General features: G+C 35.5%; 1 protein-coding gene across 1 annotated transcript in view; it reads left to right on the forward strand.

Annotated features, from left to right (window-relative positions):
* The window catches only part of LOC124367018 (tyrosine-protein phosphatase non-receptor type 4-like), a 69224-nt gene that overhangs the window by 33081 nt on the left and 19090 nt on the right, over positions 1–17053 (forward strand). Inside the window, exons 6-10 of the mRNA XM_046823699.1 lie at positions 3418–3538; positions 6081–6168; positions 7053–7205; positions 11649–11915; positions 16778–16914. Coding sequence (XP_046679655.1) covers positions 3418–3538; positions 6081–6168; positions 7053–7205; positions 11649–11915; positions 16778–16914 — 766 coding nt within the window. The remainder of the gene's footprint in view (positions 1–3417; positions 3539–6080; positions 6169–7052; positions 7206–11648; positions 11916–16777; positions 16915–17053) is intronic.

Raw genomic sequence — 17053 nt, forward strand, 5'->3', positions numbered from 1 at the left:
GCTATGTCAAGGACAGAGTATTCGCCAAAAAAGTTCAAGATATTTAGGACCTCAAGAATAGAGTTCGAGAGGTTATTGGAAGCATAACTCCAGCAATGCTCAGAAACACATGATGTGAGGTTGAATTTAGACTACAAACTTTGCGTGCAAACCTCGGAGAGCACGTGGAATTAGTTTAGTTTCCTTGTAAAAGTATGAGTAACAGTAATCTTTTTGTCCTTCATTGGTAATAAAACTGTTTTAAATTTGGTATTTAATAAAACAATTTCCATGTTTTTAAGTTGATTGGTTATTTATTTATTAAATCTTAAAATGTGTACAATAATATATAACCACCCTGTATACCTATCAGTGGTGCAAATCTTGTAAATGTTGACTCCATATTTATGAGCCTTTTTTGGCAAATTTTATTTAAAAATTAAACGACCTCTCCATGGAACTATAGACCTCGTCAATAACTAGTGACTCTTCTGGTGTTACCAGACTTTCAAATTTTGCATTTAAATGATTGAGCAGTTTCTTTGTTTTCCACAACCAAGGCTCTTCAGTTGCGGGTTCCTCATTATTTTGGAAATTTTAGGAGGCAGTCAAATCTGTCTCTGCTCATAGTTTTCTTGATGACACTATTTTGGTACATGGGATTGTTTAACCAGTACATTTGTCTTTGAGGCAATGGTCATATGCCCATGATCATCAGTACACCAACAAATTTTTCTTCAGTTGTACAATCAACCCATCTAGCCGTTGCTGAACGCTTTTTTGACAGGTTTTGAAGCAAGGTACTGGTGTGCATACCTGTTAGTTTCTAAAACAATCAAGTTCAGTAATGTATCATCTAGGAACTGTTTTTAAATTTCAAATGGATCATTTAAATTAAATTGGCCAACAGTTTTTAATCCTGCATTTCCTGTGAATGGATATGATCTGCTTGCCAATTTTGGTTCTATCTACTCTTAACTTATTTTCTACATATCCACAATGAACCTTATAAACTACATCTTGTACAGGGTCACTTACATTTTCATTATTATTGCCTTCTTCGTCTCCACTCCCCTCTCTAACCCTTTGATATTCCTCATCTACTTCCATCAATTCCAATTCATCTAAATCACTAACAACGCCATTTTCTTCATTCAACTCCTCTGCACTTGTTACATCACTTTCCTCATCTGATGGCATATATTCACTGCCACTAACTGAAAAATTGGTCAAAGAACGATCACTAAAGTCATCATCGATGTCTGATTCATCCATTTTCTAAAATAAAAATGAACTCACAGCAACACAGAACAATCTCTACGACAAGAAGACAGGTAATGCGGCTTATAAAGAAGGTCTGATTCGTATTGTTGCTAATAGAGCGCTATAAGTAGTTCCGGCAAGTGTCGCACACGGCTGCCATAGAAGCTCTACAAGCACTATTTTCTGTCACTAATAGAGTGCGCCACCACACGTCATCTGGGAAAGTACTTTTTTTTCACCACAGGACGACATGCGCCACTGGTGGCGCATACTTTAATGTGAATTAAATATGATAAATATTGATTCATACATATTATATAACATTATAGAATAATAATCTGCGAATAAAACCGTTCCTCATGAATAATACTGACGTCGTGGTTTAGAGTAGTCTATGTTATTAGAACATTGAGAAATATTGATGTTGGAATTTTTGAGCATGCGCCAACGGTGGCGCATGTCGGGGTGAACGTGTTAAACAGTGTTACTTTGGTGTAACCTGAAATAGAATCTCGCAGTAGTTGAATGAGCACCGTTAAACCACAGATTCCTTTCTTTCTGTTCATGAATTATTTTGTATTTAGCTCTCTTCTCTTTAACACATGTGTTTATATGATAAAACTACCAAGTGGGCTGGAACAACATCATACTGTCTGAAAATTATAAATGTTTACGCTAAACAGCATTGTCATGTGGTACATCCTCTTTGATAATGCCTCTTAACACATTAAAAACATAGCAAAAATCGTCTTCATCTAATCACATAAAGTTGTACCTGAAACTTACAAACTTATTCCAACTAATATTTTTACTGAAATAGTTGTAAAATACACTTAAAAATAAAGTCAAACATTTTGAATGCTCTAACTGTAATACATTTTTTATCAGTATTGATGTAAACAGGATTTTTTAGTGTGCCACCGCCCACCGGTGGTACACTACAAGTTACTTAAAATGTATAAATGATTTTACAGATAGTTTGTCTAGTGGGCATGAGAAATACAATGGACAAATCTCGCTACCTCGGATGTTTTCAGTTTTAGTCTTTTGCTGAGCTGGGAGACTACAGCCCTGAGGAACATGGGCCCTGGTATCTCTCCGGTCTGCAGTTAGATACAAAATTGCTCTCTTGTTATTTATAACAGAAGTTGTTATTCTTTACTAACCCTGCTCAGCTTGTACCTCAGGTAGTTGTAATGTAAAGTTGTTACACTGAACCTGTGACCTGCCCGCAGCTGAGCTGGGAGACTACAGCCCTGAGGAACATGGGCCCCGGATCTCTTCGGTCTGCAGTTAGATACAACATTGCTCTGTATGTTGTTTTATAACAGAAGTTGTTATTCTTTACTAACCCTGCTCAGCTTGTACCTCAGGTAGTTGTAATGTAAAGTTGTTACACTGAACCTGTGACCTGCCCTCAGCTGAGCTGGGAGACTACAGCCCTGAGGAACATGGGCCCTGGTATCTCTCTGGTCTGCAGTTAGATACAACATTGCACTGTATTTGTTTATAACAGAAGTTGTTATTCTTTACTAACCCTGCTCAGCTTGTACCTCAGGTAGTTGTAATGTAAAGTTGTTACACTGAACCTGTGACCTGCCCTCAGCTGAGCTGGGAGACTACAGCCCTGAGGAACATGGGCCTTGGTATCTCTCCAGTCTGCAGTTAGATACAACATAGCACTGTATTTGTTTATAACAGAAGTTGTTATTCTTTACTAACCCTGCTCAGCTTGTACCTCAGTTGTAAGTAAAGTTGTTACACTGAAACCTGTGACCTGCCCTCAGCTGTGACCTGCCCTCAGCTGAGCTGGGAGACTACAGCCCTGAGGAACACGGGCCCCTGGTATCTCTCCGGTCTGCAGTTAGATACAACATTGCTCTCTTGTTGTTTATAACAGAAGTTGTTATTCTTTACTAACCCTGCTCAGCTTGTACCTCAGGTAGTTGTAATGTAAAGTTGTTACACTGAACCTGTGACCTGCCCTCAGCTGAGCTGGGAGACTACAGCCCTGAGGAACATGGGCCCTGGTATCTCTCCGGTCTGCAGTTAGATACAACATTGCTCTCTTGTTGTTTATAACAGAAGTTGTTATTCTTTACTAACCCTGCTCAGCTTGTACCTCAGGTAGTTGTAAAGTAAAGTTGTTACACTGAACCTGTGACCTGCCCTCAGCTGAGCTGGGAGACTACAGCCCTGAGGAACACGGGCCCCGGTATCTCTCCGGTCTGCAGTTGGTTCCCAACCAGACGGAAGAGATGGAAAAGAAGATAGCGGAACTGCACAAGCTCCACAAGTAAGACAGTAGTATCATTGTTATGGCTCAAAAATTATGGTTTGGATTTACTTGGAAATATTAATATTTCCTTATTAAATTTTAAAATATTCATTTTACAATTTTAGTTTGCTATCTGATCCCTCAGATAAAAAATCGATATTAGATAAATGTTCATCTGTATCCTCTTAAAAAGCTTACATGTGTGGGTGGAAAATATATCTGTTTTTCAGGTTTTGAAATTTTGATGAATTTTTTCCCAATAAATCATAGCATTATTTATAACTATAATTTATGTTGGTTAAAATAAAAAAGTTTATAAAAAAAGATTTAAGAATATTTTTAGTTTTAATATTTGTATCCAAAATAAATGGTAAAAGTGGCTTAAACCGTATCAGCAGTGATTCAATTTTCATTTTATTAAAAAAATACCCTTATTACCTGAGACACCCAATTATGTAGCAATCAAAATCTTGTAAAACTTTTATAGTTGTAAACTTCAAAAGTTAAAGGCAGTATATAGTGAGTGTGTAATATTACTGAGAGAATACATAGTCAGGACGACGTAGCTAAATGGGTATATGCTAAGTAAAAGGTTAAAGAAGAAATTCTCTGCTGTGTTTCAGCATTTATTTTTGTCTAGTACTCTAACCTCTTCACGGTTTTGATGTAATATTATGTTCATAGCAGTTGCATAAAAGTGTGGTACTGATATAATACTACGCATCGTTATACTTTTCCTGTTTTATTCTATGATCTGCCATGACATTGCAAAAGAAGTATTTATATGACAACTGCGCATCACGAAAACGTGTTCTGGTCTTTTCAACTAGAAATCAGCACTTCCTTGGTCCTCTGTCATGAGTGTTAGTACCTTGATGAGTTCCCTGTAGTCGCACAGTGCAGACAGCTACCGCATGTTGATACATGTCACTTGTCTGGAGTGTTAGTACCTTGATGAGTTCCTTGTAGTCGCACAGTGCAGACAGCTACCGCATGTTGATACATGTCACTTGTCTGGAGTGTTAGTACCTTGATGAGTTCCCTGTAGTCGCACAGTGCAGACAGCTACCGCATGTTGATACATGTCACTTGTCTGGAGTGTTAGTACCTTGATGAGTTCCCTGTAGTCGCACAGTGCAGACAGCTACCGCATGTTGATACATGTCACTTGTCATGAGTGTTAGTACCTTGATGAGTTCCCTGTAGTCGCACAGTGCAGACAGCTACCGCATGTTGATACATGTCACTTGTCTGGAGTGTTAGTACATTGATGAGTTCCCTGTAGTCGCACAGTGCAGACAGCTACCGCATGTTGATACATGTCACTTGTCTGGAGTGTTAGTACCTTGATGAGTTCCCTGTAGTCGCACAGTGCAGACAGCTACCGCATGTTGATACATGTCACTTGTCTGGAGTGTTAGTACCTTGATGAGTTCCCTGTAGTCGCACAGTGCAGACAGCTACCGCATGTTGATACATGTCACTTGTCTGGAGTGTTAGTACCTTGATGAGTTCCCTGTAGTCGCACAGTGCAGACAGCTACCGCATGTTGATACATGTCACTTGTCTGGAGTGTTAGTACCTTGATGAGTTCCCTGTAGTCGCACAGTGCAGACAGCTACCGCATGTTGATACATGTCACTTGTCTGGAGTGTTAGTACCTTGATGAGTTCCCTGTAGTCGCACAGTGCAGACAGCTACCGCATGTTGATACATGTCACTTGTCTGGAGTGTTAGTACCTTGATGAGTTCCCTGTAGTCGCACAGTGCAGACAGCTACCGCATGTTGATACATGTCACTTGTCTGGAGTGTTAGTACCTTGATGAGTTCCCTGTAGTCGCACAGTGCAGACAGCTACCGCATGTTGATACATGTCACTTGTCTGGAGTGTTAGTACCTTGATGAGTTCCCTGTAGTCGCACAGTGCAGACAGCTACCGCATGTTGATACATGTCACTTGTCTGGAGTGTTAGTACCTTGATGAGTTCCCTGTAGTCGCACAGTGCAGACAGCTACCGCATGTTGATACATGTCACTTGTCTGGAGTGTTAGTACCTTGATGAGTTCCCTGTAGTCGCACAGTGCAGACAGCTACCGCATGTTGATACATGTCACTTGTCTGGAGTATTTTATTTCTGGTGTTTACCATACCTTGGCAATATACAACTCACAAATAGACAGTGGGCTCTATTTACCTAATGATGACACGAACTCGGATAGTGGAAATGACAATGGACAGTGTATAAAAATTTTTTAAAAAACCAGAAATAACTGTTCTTGCATAAAATAGGCTATATCTAAACTCTAAAACCTCTTTAATAGCAAAACATTCAACAAAACAAAATAGTTTAGGGTACAAAAAGACCTAAACCGTTCATGAACTGACAACCCATTATTGATTTGGCCTTAAAGTATAGTTTTGTGTAAAAAAATAAGAATTGTATGGTTTTGCAAGATTAATTATTAAAAATTATTTATACAGTTTTGTCAACATCCAGATGTACTCACATTTGATATTTATCAGTGAATATTGTATAATGAGAGTGCACTGTATGATAGGGGTCAGACGCCAGCGGACGCGGAGTTCAACTTCCTGGACCATGCCAAACGACTGGACATGTACGGTGTGGACCTTCACAAAGCCAGGGTGAGTACAGAAGTGAACTGTTTTACACATCTCCACATCTACTGTGTTGTACTATGAAAATTAAACATTCTTTGAAAATATACACAATTTAGTTTTTTGTGGAAGTAGTTACACATTTACGTTTCTCTTTTTAGATGTATGTTTCATTCCTCTATTGATAATATAAATATTTGTACTTTAATACATTTTCTGAAATATTTTATTGTTTTCAGAAGTAAAACAGTACACTATAATATATATACATTAAGAAATTTTAGTATATTTTGTGAATTATCTTTAAAAGGCTTGAAGAATATAGAAAACATTATTTTTAAAATCAATAATGAATTCCTTTCCTGCTCACGTGTGCATTTGTACCTGCCAGTTTCATGCCCTAAAATGTTGGCATGCACAGTTTTGCATGTCGGATATTGTGCGAACATTGCTGTGGACTCTGTGCACGCCAGAATTTATTTCTATTGACCTTCAATGTTGAAATTCAAGTAAAGTTTTCTCAGTAATATCTACAACATACGGTAGAATACTCTTTTACTCGATGTAATTTTGTTTCTAAACTGTGTGTGTTGTTATATTTTTATTCAGCTATGTCCTACTTTTTTCTACTTACAGTTGATGATGTGATTTCTGGTTTTGTTTAGAGTTTTAGTTTTGTTGTCGATATTGAAAATTAATAAAATATGGAGGTCATCAGTAAGTGAAGAGTGAGCTTCTTGCAAGGTTTCGCTCCACATGTTTCGACAAGAACAAATGCTAACACAGCAGTATGGTTTATTTATTTATTAAAAAGTATTTTATTCAGTACAAAGGGGTGTTCACTCGTGTGTAGCATGTGGAAATAAATGCTTGTGTGGTACATGACTGTAAAGTGGCTGTTCTCGCTGCAGGATGTGGGGGGGAAGGAGCTCCAGTTGGGCGTCACGGCAGTTGGCCTGGTCGTCTTCCAGAACAGCATACGAATCAACGTCTTCTCGTGGGGGAAGATTGTAAAGATTTCGTTCAAAAGGAAACAGTTTTTCATCCAGCTGAGGCGAGAACAGGTGTGTATCGAAGTTGAAATATTCAACAAGACAGCTCGGTGTAAAGTTTATCTAAGTAAGACTTTGCTAGTCTGAAACTATCTTGATTCTTAAATTAGAATTATATGAGAAAAATCATTTTAAAGACATGATTAATGTGAATCCGTAAAGTTTTGAGTTTTTATTATGAAGTATGTACTTTTTAAATATCTTTATATTAAAGAAAAAAAATTGCTTATAGAAACTCTGGTATGAGTGAAAATAGATTTGTGTCTTGGGAGGAAATTTAATTGAAAAGACATTTCTTAGATACTTCCACAATAAATTTATTAAAAATAGCGCTTTCGCCGGTTAAGGCATCATCAGTTTTTACAATTGTTTACAGAAAACAACATATGTGTAAAATAGAATAAACATATGGATAAAAAAGAATAAAATTTAAAACTAACTGTAAAGACCAAAAACTAATAAATTATAAAAGAATTATGTAGAAAAAATATGGTTTGCAATTCATAATTTTGGAATGGATTTCTTTTTTTACTAATGGTATAAAAATATCACTGAAATTTTACAAAAGGTTGGAAATACAATTATCTTTTAAAACTGTCATACACACGCACTTTCAATTTTATTTCTTTTAGTCCAGGAAGATTCTTTAAACACTACACTAGACGATTCAAAATTTTATATGATGGTTTTTCTTTTACTGCATGTTCAACTAATTTAAGATTTTTTCAACGTTTTCTTTTTTATAATTATAAATATGTTCTTTTACCCTAATTTCCACAGGTCTTGATGTTTGGCCGATATATACGTCTTGTTGCAACCACAGTCAATTTTATATATCACATTCTTGGTTTCTTGATGTTTGTTTTTCGGTTTTAATTTTGTTAAATAGCTTCTTATATTATTTTCGGACTTAAAAACAGTGCGGATGTTAAATTTATAATTTATCTTACGAATTTTTTTCTGATGTTCCTTTTTACATAAGGAATAGTTATGGTAGTGAGATATTTAGGATTGTCTTTTTTGGTAATTTGCTTGCAAATTTTTGTTTTTAGCCTTAGCTCGTTCAATAATTGACGGAGGGTAGTTGTTTTTAATCAAAAGTTCTGTAGTATAATTTTCTCCTGAAATTTTATCTTCGTTATCAGTTATCAAATGATTAATCTTCTGGAACAAACTTTGTACTAATCCAATTTTTACATGTTGAGGATGATTTGAATTATAATTAAGGTACTGTCCACTGAAAGTCTTCTTGTAAAATAATGTTGTTTTAATTGTGTTTTCTTTTGTTTTTGTTATCAAAATATCAAGAGAAATGGAATTTCACTGTTAACCTCATTTTCAATAGTGAATTTTATCGATGGTCTAATTGAATTGAATGTGTTTTAAAAATTCGTCTTGGATGTTAATTTTATTTTCCCATACACAAAAGACATCATCAACATACCGTAACCAAATTTTGGGTTTTAATACTCCAATTTTCAAAAGCAATGTCTTCAAAGTGGTCCATAAATTATGTTGCTAATTATTGGGCTGAGAACACCACCCATAGGTAAACCGGATACTTGATTGTAAAATCTATCTTTTAACTGAAAATAGTTGTGGCTAACACATACAGTAAGAAGTTCCATTACACAGTTAATCGATAATGTTGTTCTCATACTGAAGTTGTTATCATTAGAAAGTCGTTGTCTAATCAGACACAAAGCTTCAGAGACAGGTACATTTGTAAACAGACTATTTACGTCGTAGCTGACCATAATATCATTGTAATCAATATTAATATTTTTTATTTTATTGATAAAATCTTCTGAATTTCTTGATGTAAGAATTAGCTTGTCCAAATAATGGACTAATAATAGGTAACAAAAATTTTGATAACTTTGATACAGGAGAGTCAATGGAACTTACTAATTGGTCTAAGAGGAATTAAATCTTTGTGAATTTTCGGTAGTCCCATACAAATGTGGTGGCTTTGAATATTGAGGGCTTAATTTTACAATAAGAGGTTTTCCTAGTTCATTTTCATGATTTTTTAGTGTCTGTTTTATAATTTTCCTCAATTTTTACTGTAGGATCCTTATTTCTTGAAAGTATATTCATCACAGTTAACTAAATTTATTAATTTTACTATCATACTCTTCTTGTCCAAGATAACTGTAACTTTTAACCCTTATCAGCAGGAAGAATTACTATGGATTCATCATTTCTTAGCAATAAGAGGTTTTCCTAGTTCATTTTCATGATTTTTTTAGTGTCTGTTTTTATAATTTTCTCAATTTTTACTGTAGGATCCTTATTTCTTGAAGTATATTCATCACAGTTAACTAATTTATTAATTTTTACTATCATACTCTTCCTTGTCCAAGATAAACTGTAACTTTAACCCTTATCAGCAGGAAGAATTACTATGGATTTCATCATTTCTTAGCAATAAGAGGTTTTCCTAGTTCATTTTCATGATTTTTTAGTGTCTGTTTTATAATTTTCTCAATTTTTACTGTAGGATCCTTATTTATTGAAGTAAAACCCACCTACTTCCACCAAGGATACAAAGCAGGAAATTTAATGTTGAATGAAATATATTCCTTGATAGATATATTATCTTGATGCTGTATAATGTTAATATTAACATGTTCTCTGGTAAAAATCCCTATATAGAGTTCCGTACATGCTGAAATATTTTAAATATATTTTTACTTACTTTTGGATGAAATATGATAAAAATATATGAAAATTACTCATTAGTCACAAAAATTATCACTCTACCATTTTGGGAATACAGTAACTGTGGTTACCTCGAGCTGCTAAGGACAGTCTTCCTTGCCAGCTGGTAACTCTAGTTACCACTCGCACTAAGGAACGCCCTTTTATGGCAGTGGGAATATTCCAAATGAATACATCGTAGCTAAGTGAACTGTATTTTATTTATGTAGACAAACATAAACAATATTTATTTGTAAATGTGTAAACCATAATTAATGTAAAAGTTTATAAAAATGTGAAAAAGTTTTTACACATCTCCACTAACTCACTCAAATTTAGTTATTATTTACAAATATGTGGTGAGTAATTATAACAAAATATATTTAAATGCTTACTTGAAATGATTGTAGTTTACAAAAAATATTGTAGTACATAAGTTTATAAAAATGTAAGAAAAAAGAAGAAATAAGTTTACTAAAATAAAATATTGATACAAATGGGTAGTATATACATCCTAACCAACCCACTCAAAAGTCGTTTATTATTTACAAATATGCCTAGAACATGGTTGTTGTACACCACTTGGTCCCGGGGGAAGATCCATTGTGTTGTACAATCTAAAAAAACTAGTACAAAAATTAAAAAAAACAGTAAAAATAATGAAAAAGTCTAATGTGAAAACGATGTGCATAAAAATGCGGGAAAAGTACCTCCTAAGGAACGAGAAATACAGCATTGTGATAGCTCGAGTGCTGGCCGCACACTGACCTCATTTCAGAACAAAGGCTCTGTGGTAACCATACTTACTGCCCGCTCCTAGCGCAGCATAGCAGTGGTAACCAGAGTTACCGCCCGCTCCTAGCGCAGCATAGCAGTGGTAAACCATATTTACTGCCCGCTCCTAGCGCAGCATAGCAGTGGTAACCAGAGTTACTGCCCGCTCCTAGCGCAGCATAGCAGTGGTAACCATATTTACTGCCCGCTCCTAGCGCAGCATAGCAGTGGTAACCAGAGTTACCGCCCGCTCCTAGCGCAGCATAGCAGTGGTAACCATATTTACTGCCCGCTCCTAGCGCAGCATAGCAGTGGTAACCAGAGTTACCGCCCGCTCCTAGCGCAGCATAGCAGTGGTAACCATATTTACTGCCCGCTCCTAGCGCAGCATAGCAGTGGTAACCAGAGTTACCGCCTGCAGCAAACATGTTAATTCATTTGTTATAATAAAATTTTATGATTGTAAATCAACAAACTAAATCTAAATACATTTTAATTAAAAAGCTTATCATATTTTAGATTTACTATTAAGATAGATTGTTATTTGTTATTAATTGATGTACCAAAAGTTGTGGTTCCATCATAAGTGACATGTTTCTAAAATATCCATTCGGAATGGATGTGTCTAAAGTCCAGGAGTAACAACTGTAGAGATTTAACATATGCCATAAAAGTTTGATCAGACTTTCCTCTATCAGAACTAACAACCATCAAACTTGGAAAAAAATATATTTCAGTGATGTGATAGTTTACTGAAATAGTAGTTTTACTGAAGACCTCCCCGTGACAGGTCTATTCCACCAGAAAACATTTTATCCTATTTGGATATTTTCTGTTGGAATAGTGATGCGTAAGTTTAAATACTTAGATCCATCAGAAGAAATTTTGTGATTTTCATACTCCAATGTTTGTATGTATGAATTCTCATGAATTTGTTATAATATTGTACCAACCTTGTATAATTGTGATTGCCTCCAGAGTGAAAACTACGATACGCTGTTGGGGTTCAATGTCCTGACGTACCGGTCATGTAAGAACCTGTGGAAATCCTGCGTAGAACATCACACGTTCTTCCGGCTTCACTCGCCACAGACGTCACGTGGTCGTCGCTTCCTCTCCTTAGGCTCCAAGTTCTCCTACTCCGGCAGGACACAGTGCCAGACGCTGGAGGACTCCCGTACCTCTCACCGGACCATGGACCGCACATTCGTCCGCTCCCCCACCAAGCGGCAGGTCCGTCAGACCGTAAGTGTCAACCTCAGTATCCTCCTGTCTGTCTGCACAATCAAAGTGCGTGATGCTTCATTTCTATGTAGGCAACACCCCAGTCTTTACATGGTCAGTCTTATGGTTAGCCATGATAGCAACAAGAAAATAGCAGGACAAATACATTCTATTCCTGCGTTTTTATCTGAGCTACAAACATTTTTAGAAAATGAACTAAAATTAAAAAGAAGTGCTTGTATAATTGGTGACATGAACATTAATTTACTAATCAATAGTAGTGCAGTAGACGATTACGAAATGTTGATGGCTAGTCATGGATTTGAGTCGATGATCAATGAGCCTACAAGAATTGCAGAGCGTTCTGAGACATGCATTGATCATGTTTATGTTAAACTTGCCTGCAAAGACAAGACAATGATCAGTGCTGCGGTAGAGCATGCTCACATAACCGACCACTCGCTGACAGCCGTGTGGGGGTGGGTTGAGGGGGGGCGCCCCTCCTCACACCGATCCTCGAACAGCTGATAGCACAAGTAAACAATACCGCATCAACTATAAATATCTTAACGATGTTCTCGACCAAACTGACTGGGCACAAGTGTATGGAACAGAAAACGCATCTGATGCTTTTGATAAGTTTTATGATTTGTTGCAAGTTGCGATTAGTGCAAGTAAAGCTGAAATTGAACTAAGAAATAAATGTTGTTAAGTTGAAACCCTTGGATCAACGATGGAATCTGTAAGCGTATCATATTTAGAAATAAACTGTTTAAGAGATTTTAAAAAGCACAGAAACCAACAAGGTGACAGGTTTAATATTTTTTTCATTCGCTTTCGAAATAAACTGAACAAAGACATAAAAAGATCTAAAAAATGCTTATTATAAAAATCTGTTTTGAAAAAAGCAAAGGTAAACCCAAAACAAACTTGGAATATTTTAAATGAAATAACTGGTCAAAAAAAGTAAACAAATGGATTATTCATTGAAATAGGACAAAATGAAATTACTAGAGATCCTAAAATAATAGCTGATAAATTCAACAACTATTTCCTAACGGTTGTTGATAGCTTTAGCCGACAGTATTGAAGAACCGACAAGTTGTGAATTTTTGCCTTATGCCGGGTCATTCCCTAAGAATATAACGAAATGCGTTCTATGTTTCTGGAACCTGTACTCCTTACAGGACCTGCAAGACGCTGTCAACTCATTAAAGAATGGCAAGTCTCCCGGATTAGACGGAATTAGTTTCAACTTTAATTAAACACACATTTCCTAAAATTTGTTATGTTCTTTTATTTATAGTAAATTTAAGTTTTCAAACAGGAGTTTTTCCGGAAAAATTGAAGTCAGCAGTTGTTATTCCGATTCACAAGAAAGGCCCCTCAACAATTTGTAGCAACTTCCGCCCCTATCTCTTTGGTTTCTACCATATCTAAGGTCTTAGAGAAAATTATGAAGCGAAAAATTGATTAATTTCCTCACTTTGACGGAGTTTTTTAGTCGCAATCAGTATGGGTTCAGAGAGGGCGTGAGCACCGAAACTACACTTTTAAATTTCATTGGATTATATATTGAGGGACTTGACCAAAACAAACATGTTAGTGGGCTGTTTTTGGACATAAAAAAAGCCTTTGACACTGTTGATCACGGAATATTATTGGGGAAAAATGTTTGACTGTGGGGATAAGGGGAGTTGTTTTTAAATTGGTTTCAAGATTATTTAAAATCTAGAAGACAGTGTGTAAAAATTAATGGAGTTTTCAGTGCAATGGGTGAAATTAAGTGTGGTGTACCTCAAGGATCAGTTTTAGGCCCTACTCTTTTCTTAATTTACATCAATGATCTTTGTAATGCTAGTCTTCAGGGTAGTATAACTTGTTTTGCTGACGACACTGCTTTGTGTTATTCCAGCTCCAGCTGGGGTGATATAGAGCTTGCTATGAATGTTGATCTCAAAGCGCTAAAGTGGTGGTTTTGTAAAAACAGAATGGTTCTTAGCCCTGAGAAGACAAGTTATATTAATTTTAGTTTAAGAGGTCAAGTGCCTTTTTGACGCCGGTGCAATTATTTATAAATGTTTTAATTGTCTTTGCAATAATTCTATTTTGCAATTTATCTTGTAAACCGGTTGCAGAAGCAAGTGAAGTTAAATATCTAGGCGTAGTGTTAGACAGAGAATTAAACTGGAATAACCACATATTAGTATTGAAATCTAAATTAAAAAATTATTTACGAGTTTTTTATTTTCTGAGGAATTTTTGTGACAAAGAGATATTACGTCTTTTTTTATTTTTCATTGGTAAACAGTCGGTTAGACTATGGTATTTCGTGTTGGGGAGGCACTTACAAGACAAAGCTACAGCCTATTTTGAAACTTCAAAAACATTTTATTAGAATTATAGTAAACAAACCTAAAACTGAAACCTCATTCCCTCTATTTGTCAGCCTTAATATTTTACCTCTAAGATTTATGTTTGTGTACAAAACTTTAAAGTTGTTCTACGATAAGAGTGGAAACCTACCGGATGTTGACATTAATGAGTATAGGTTTAAACTTCGCAATGCAAAATAACTTTAGAACACCTAAACCACAAAAAACATTTTTTACTAAAACTTACTTTTTTTTTTGCCCCAAGAATATTTAACAAAATTCCTAATGAAATAAAATTTAAAAAGTCAAAATTCTGTTTTTTGAAGACATTAAAACAATGGTTGTTTTCTTTCTGCGACATTGAAGGTTTTAATTGAGGTTCAGGAATAAAATGAATTAAATTTTTCATTAATTTTTCCAAGCATGGTCCACAAAATTTACCCTGAAATAGATTTCCAGTAGCATGTATTATCTTACACATGATTACAAAATTTCAATAAAATAGCTTATAGGGACTTTTTTCTTTTTTAAATTTAACTGTCTGAACTTTTTATTTTTTTTAGTTTTTAATAATATAATTACACGGTGTCCTCTAAACAGGCTTGCCTTGGAGGCCCTAAATTTTCTCAGGATTTAAAATATTGTTTTATATGTACATATTAAAAAATGTTATTAGTTTTTCTTCCTCTAGTTGTGTATTTTGTTAGCTTTTATCTGATGTATACTTTAATTAACATTCATATTGTAGTTGCTGTAATGTACATAGTAGTTAAGACTTAACAATTTGGACAAAGGTTTTTTTTTAGTTTGTATAATTTGATATTTTTTTTCTTCATTAAGGTCAGACCTTGGAGAGTTTTTGTTTTGTTTTGTTTTTTTTTTTTTCCACGCTCTGTAACTACTGTATGTATTTATGTTATCCTGAGAAAATAAATTTATTCTTATTCTTATTCTTATTTTTTTATCAAACTGAGCACAATTGTATGAGATTTTAGCATTTTAAATTTCAATAGTGTGGAAGTCAACGTTAAAAGTTAATGACAAAACTTAATTTCAACCACTCTTGCATTCTAGTACCCTTGTAAAATATGCATGTATTATGTGACAAGTTCTCGAAAATTATTTCATGAAACTTAATTTCTACACATACAAGAGGCTTTCAATGCATTTTTTAAATCGAATTTCTCCTCATTGAAAGCACTCTGTCACTCAATTTTCGATTTCTACACATACAAGAGGTTTTCAATGCATTTTTGAAATCGGATTTATCCTAATTGAAAGCACTCTGTCACTCAATTTTTGATTTATACATAGACAAGAGGCTATCAATGCATTTTTGAAATCGGATTTTTCCTCATTGAAAGCACTCATGTCATTCAATTTTTGAAATGGAGTAAAAATATTTATGAATTCATCATAAATTTTGGCTTCAGAAAAAAAATACAATGAGGCGTGCAAATGTTTCTTCACATTGATGAATAACCAGAAGTTGCACATGGTGAGATCAAGTGAATAAGGGGGGGGGGAGTTTTTTTATGCATTTCGGCCAAAAACTCTTAGTAGTGTGAGAAGAGGCATTGCTTTGTTATAAAAATAAACCCTTAATGTTTAAGTCCTGAAGAACTTCTGGCAAGCACTGTTTAGTGTACCAACTTGCTTTGATAGTCTTTGATAGTCTCCAGCTTAATAGCCTTCATTCGTCCCGTAGTCCTGAAGAAAACAATGTTCATTACTCTCTTCACCGATTGTTGTTTCTTGACAATTGTGTGGGGTGGATTGTCTTAAACACACTTTCACAACTCTCTGCTCGAGTTGGAACGTCATAAAATGATATGTGGGTCACATCATCAGTGACAATTTTTGAAGTTATCTGATGAACACCATTATTACGCAGTTGAAAGGTCTGCTGGTTTATTCTCACATGCTCAGTTTTTTGCTCATCTGTCAAATCGTGACATACCCCCCAAGAACATTTTTTGACTTTATAAACTAGTGCAATATTATTCTTACTGCTGCGGATTTAATCCATAAAGAAACTTCAATCATGAAGTAAGTTCAGTGTCTGTCCTCTTGGATTATAGCGTGCACAAAATCAACGTTTTGGTTTTAGTTAGAAAACAGTAACAACAAATTTATGGGTTTTCTTGAATATCATTCATGCATTTGTAGTCCTCAATGATAGAGGAAGTAAATCATTGTGAATAAAAATTTTTTTCAAGAAAATGCCAGACTCAATATTTGTACCCTTATTGTGTTCACTTCCAAGGGTAAAAATCAGGAGTGATGATCTTAGCAATCAAAATACGATGTAGAATGATTTAAATGCAAGGAGAACAGTAAATTGTGCTCCACTCTCAGATTGTATTTGTAGCTAGCTGTACTATCTCGTATCCTCCAAACATATTTACTGTATCTATTAGCTAACTAGGACTCATTACTCAAGCTCAATCATGTTTTCTGGTGCGAAAGTGATCTGTGATGACTCATCACTAACAGGAGGTTGTGCAGGTGCCAGTGCCTGGGGTGAAGCCGGCCAGTGCTCCTGCCCTGAGGTCGTCCAGGCCTCATGACCACAAGGTGACCTCTGTGGGTGCCCGAGAGCCTAGGAGAGCTTGGGGGGAGCAGACCACACACATATCAGACGAGTAAGTGTTGGTCACACTGAGGATAGCAACTATCCTGGCAATGGTAATGCAGAAAAGGAATATAAGAGCATAATACCGTCAATACATTTAGAACACTCATAACATAACATGTAACATTGATTTTCACAGTCAAAAAATG

The sequence above is a fragment of the Homalodisca vitripennis genome, chromosome 7 (genome assembly GCF_021130785.1).
Source record: "Homalodisca vitripennis isolate AUS2020 chromosome 7, UT_GWSS_2.1, whole genome shotgun sequence".
NCBI lineage: Eukaryota > Metazoa > Arthropoda > Insecta > Hemiptera > Cicadellidae > Homalodisca > Homalodisca vitripennis.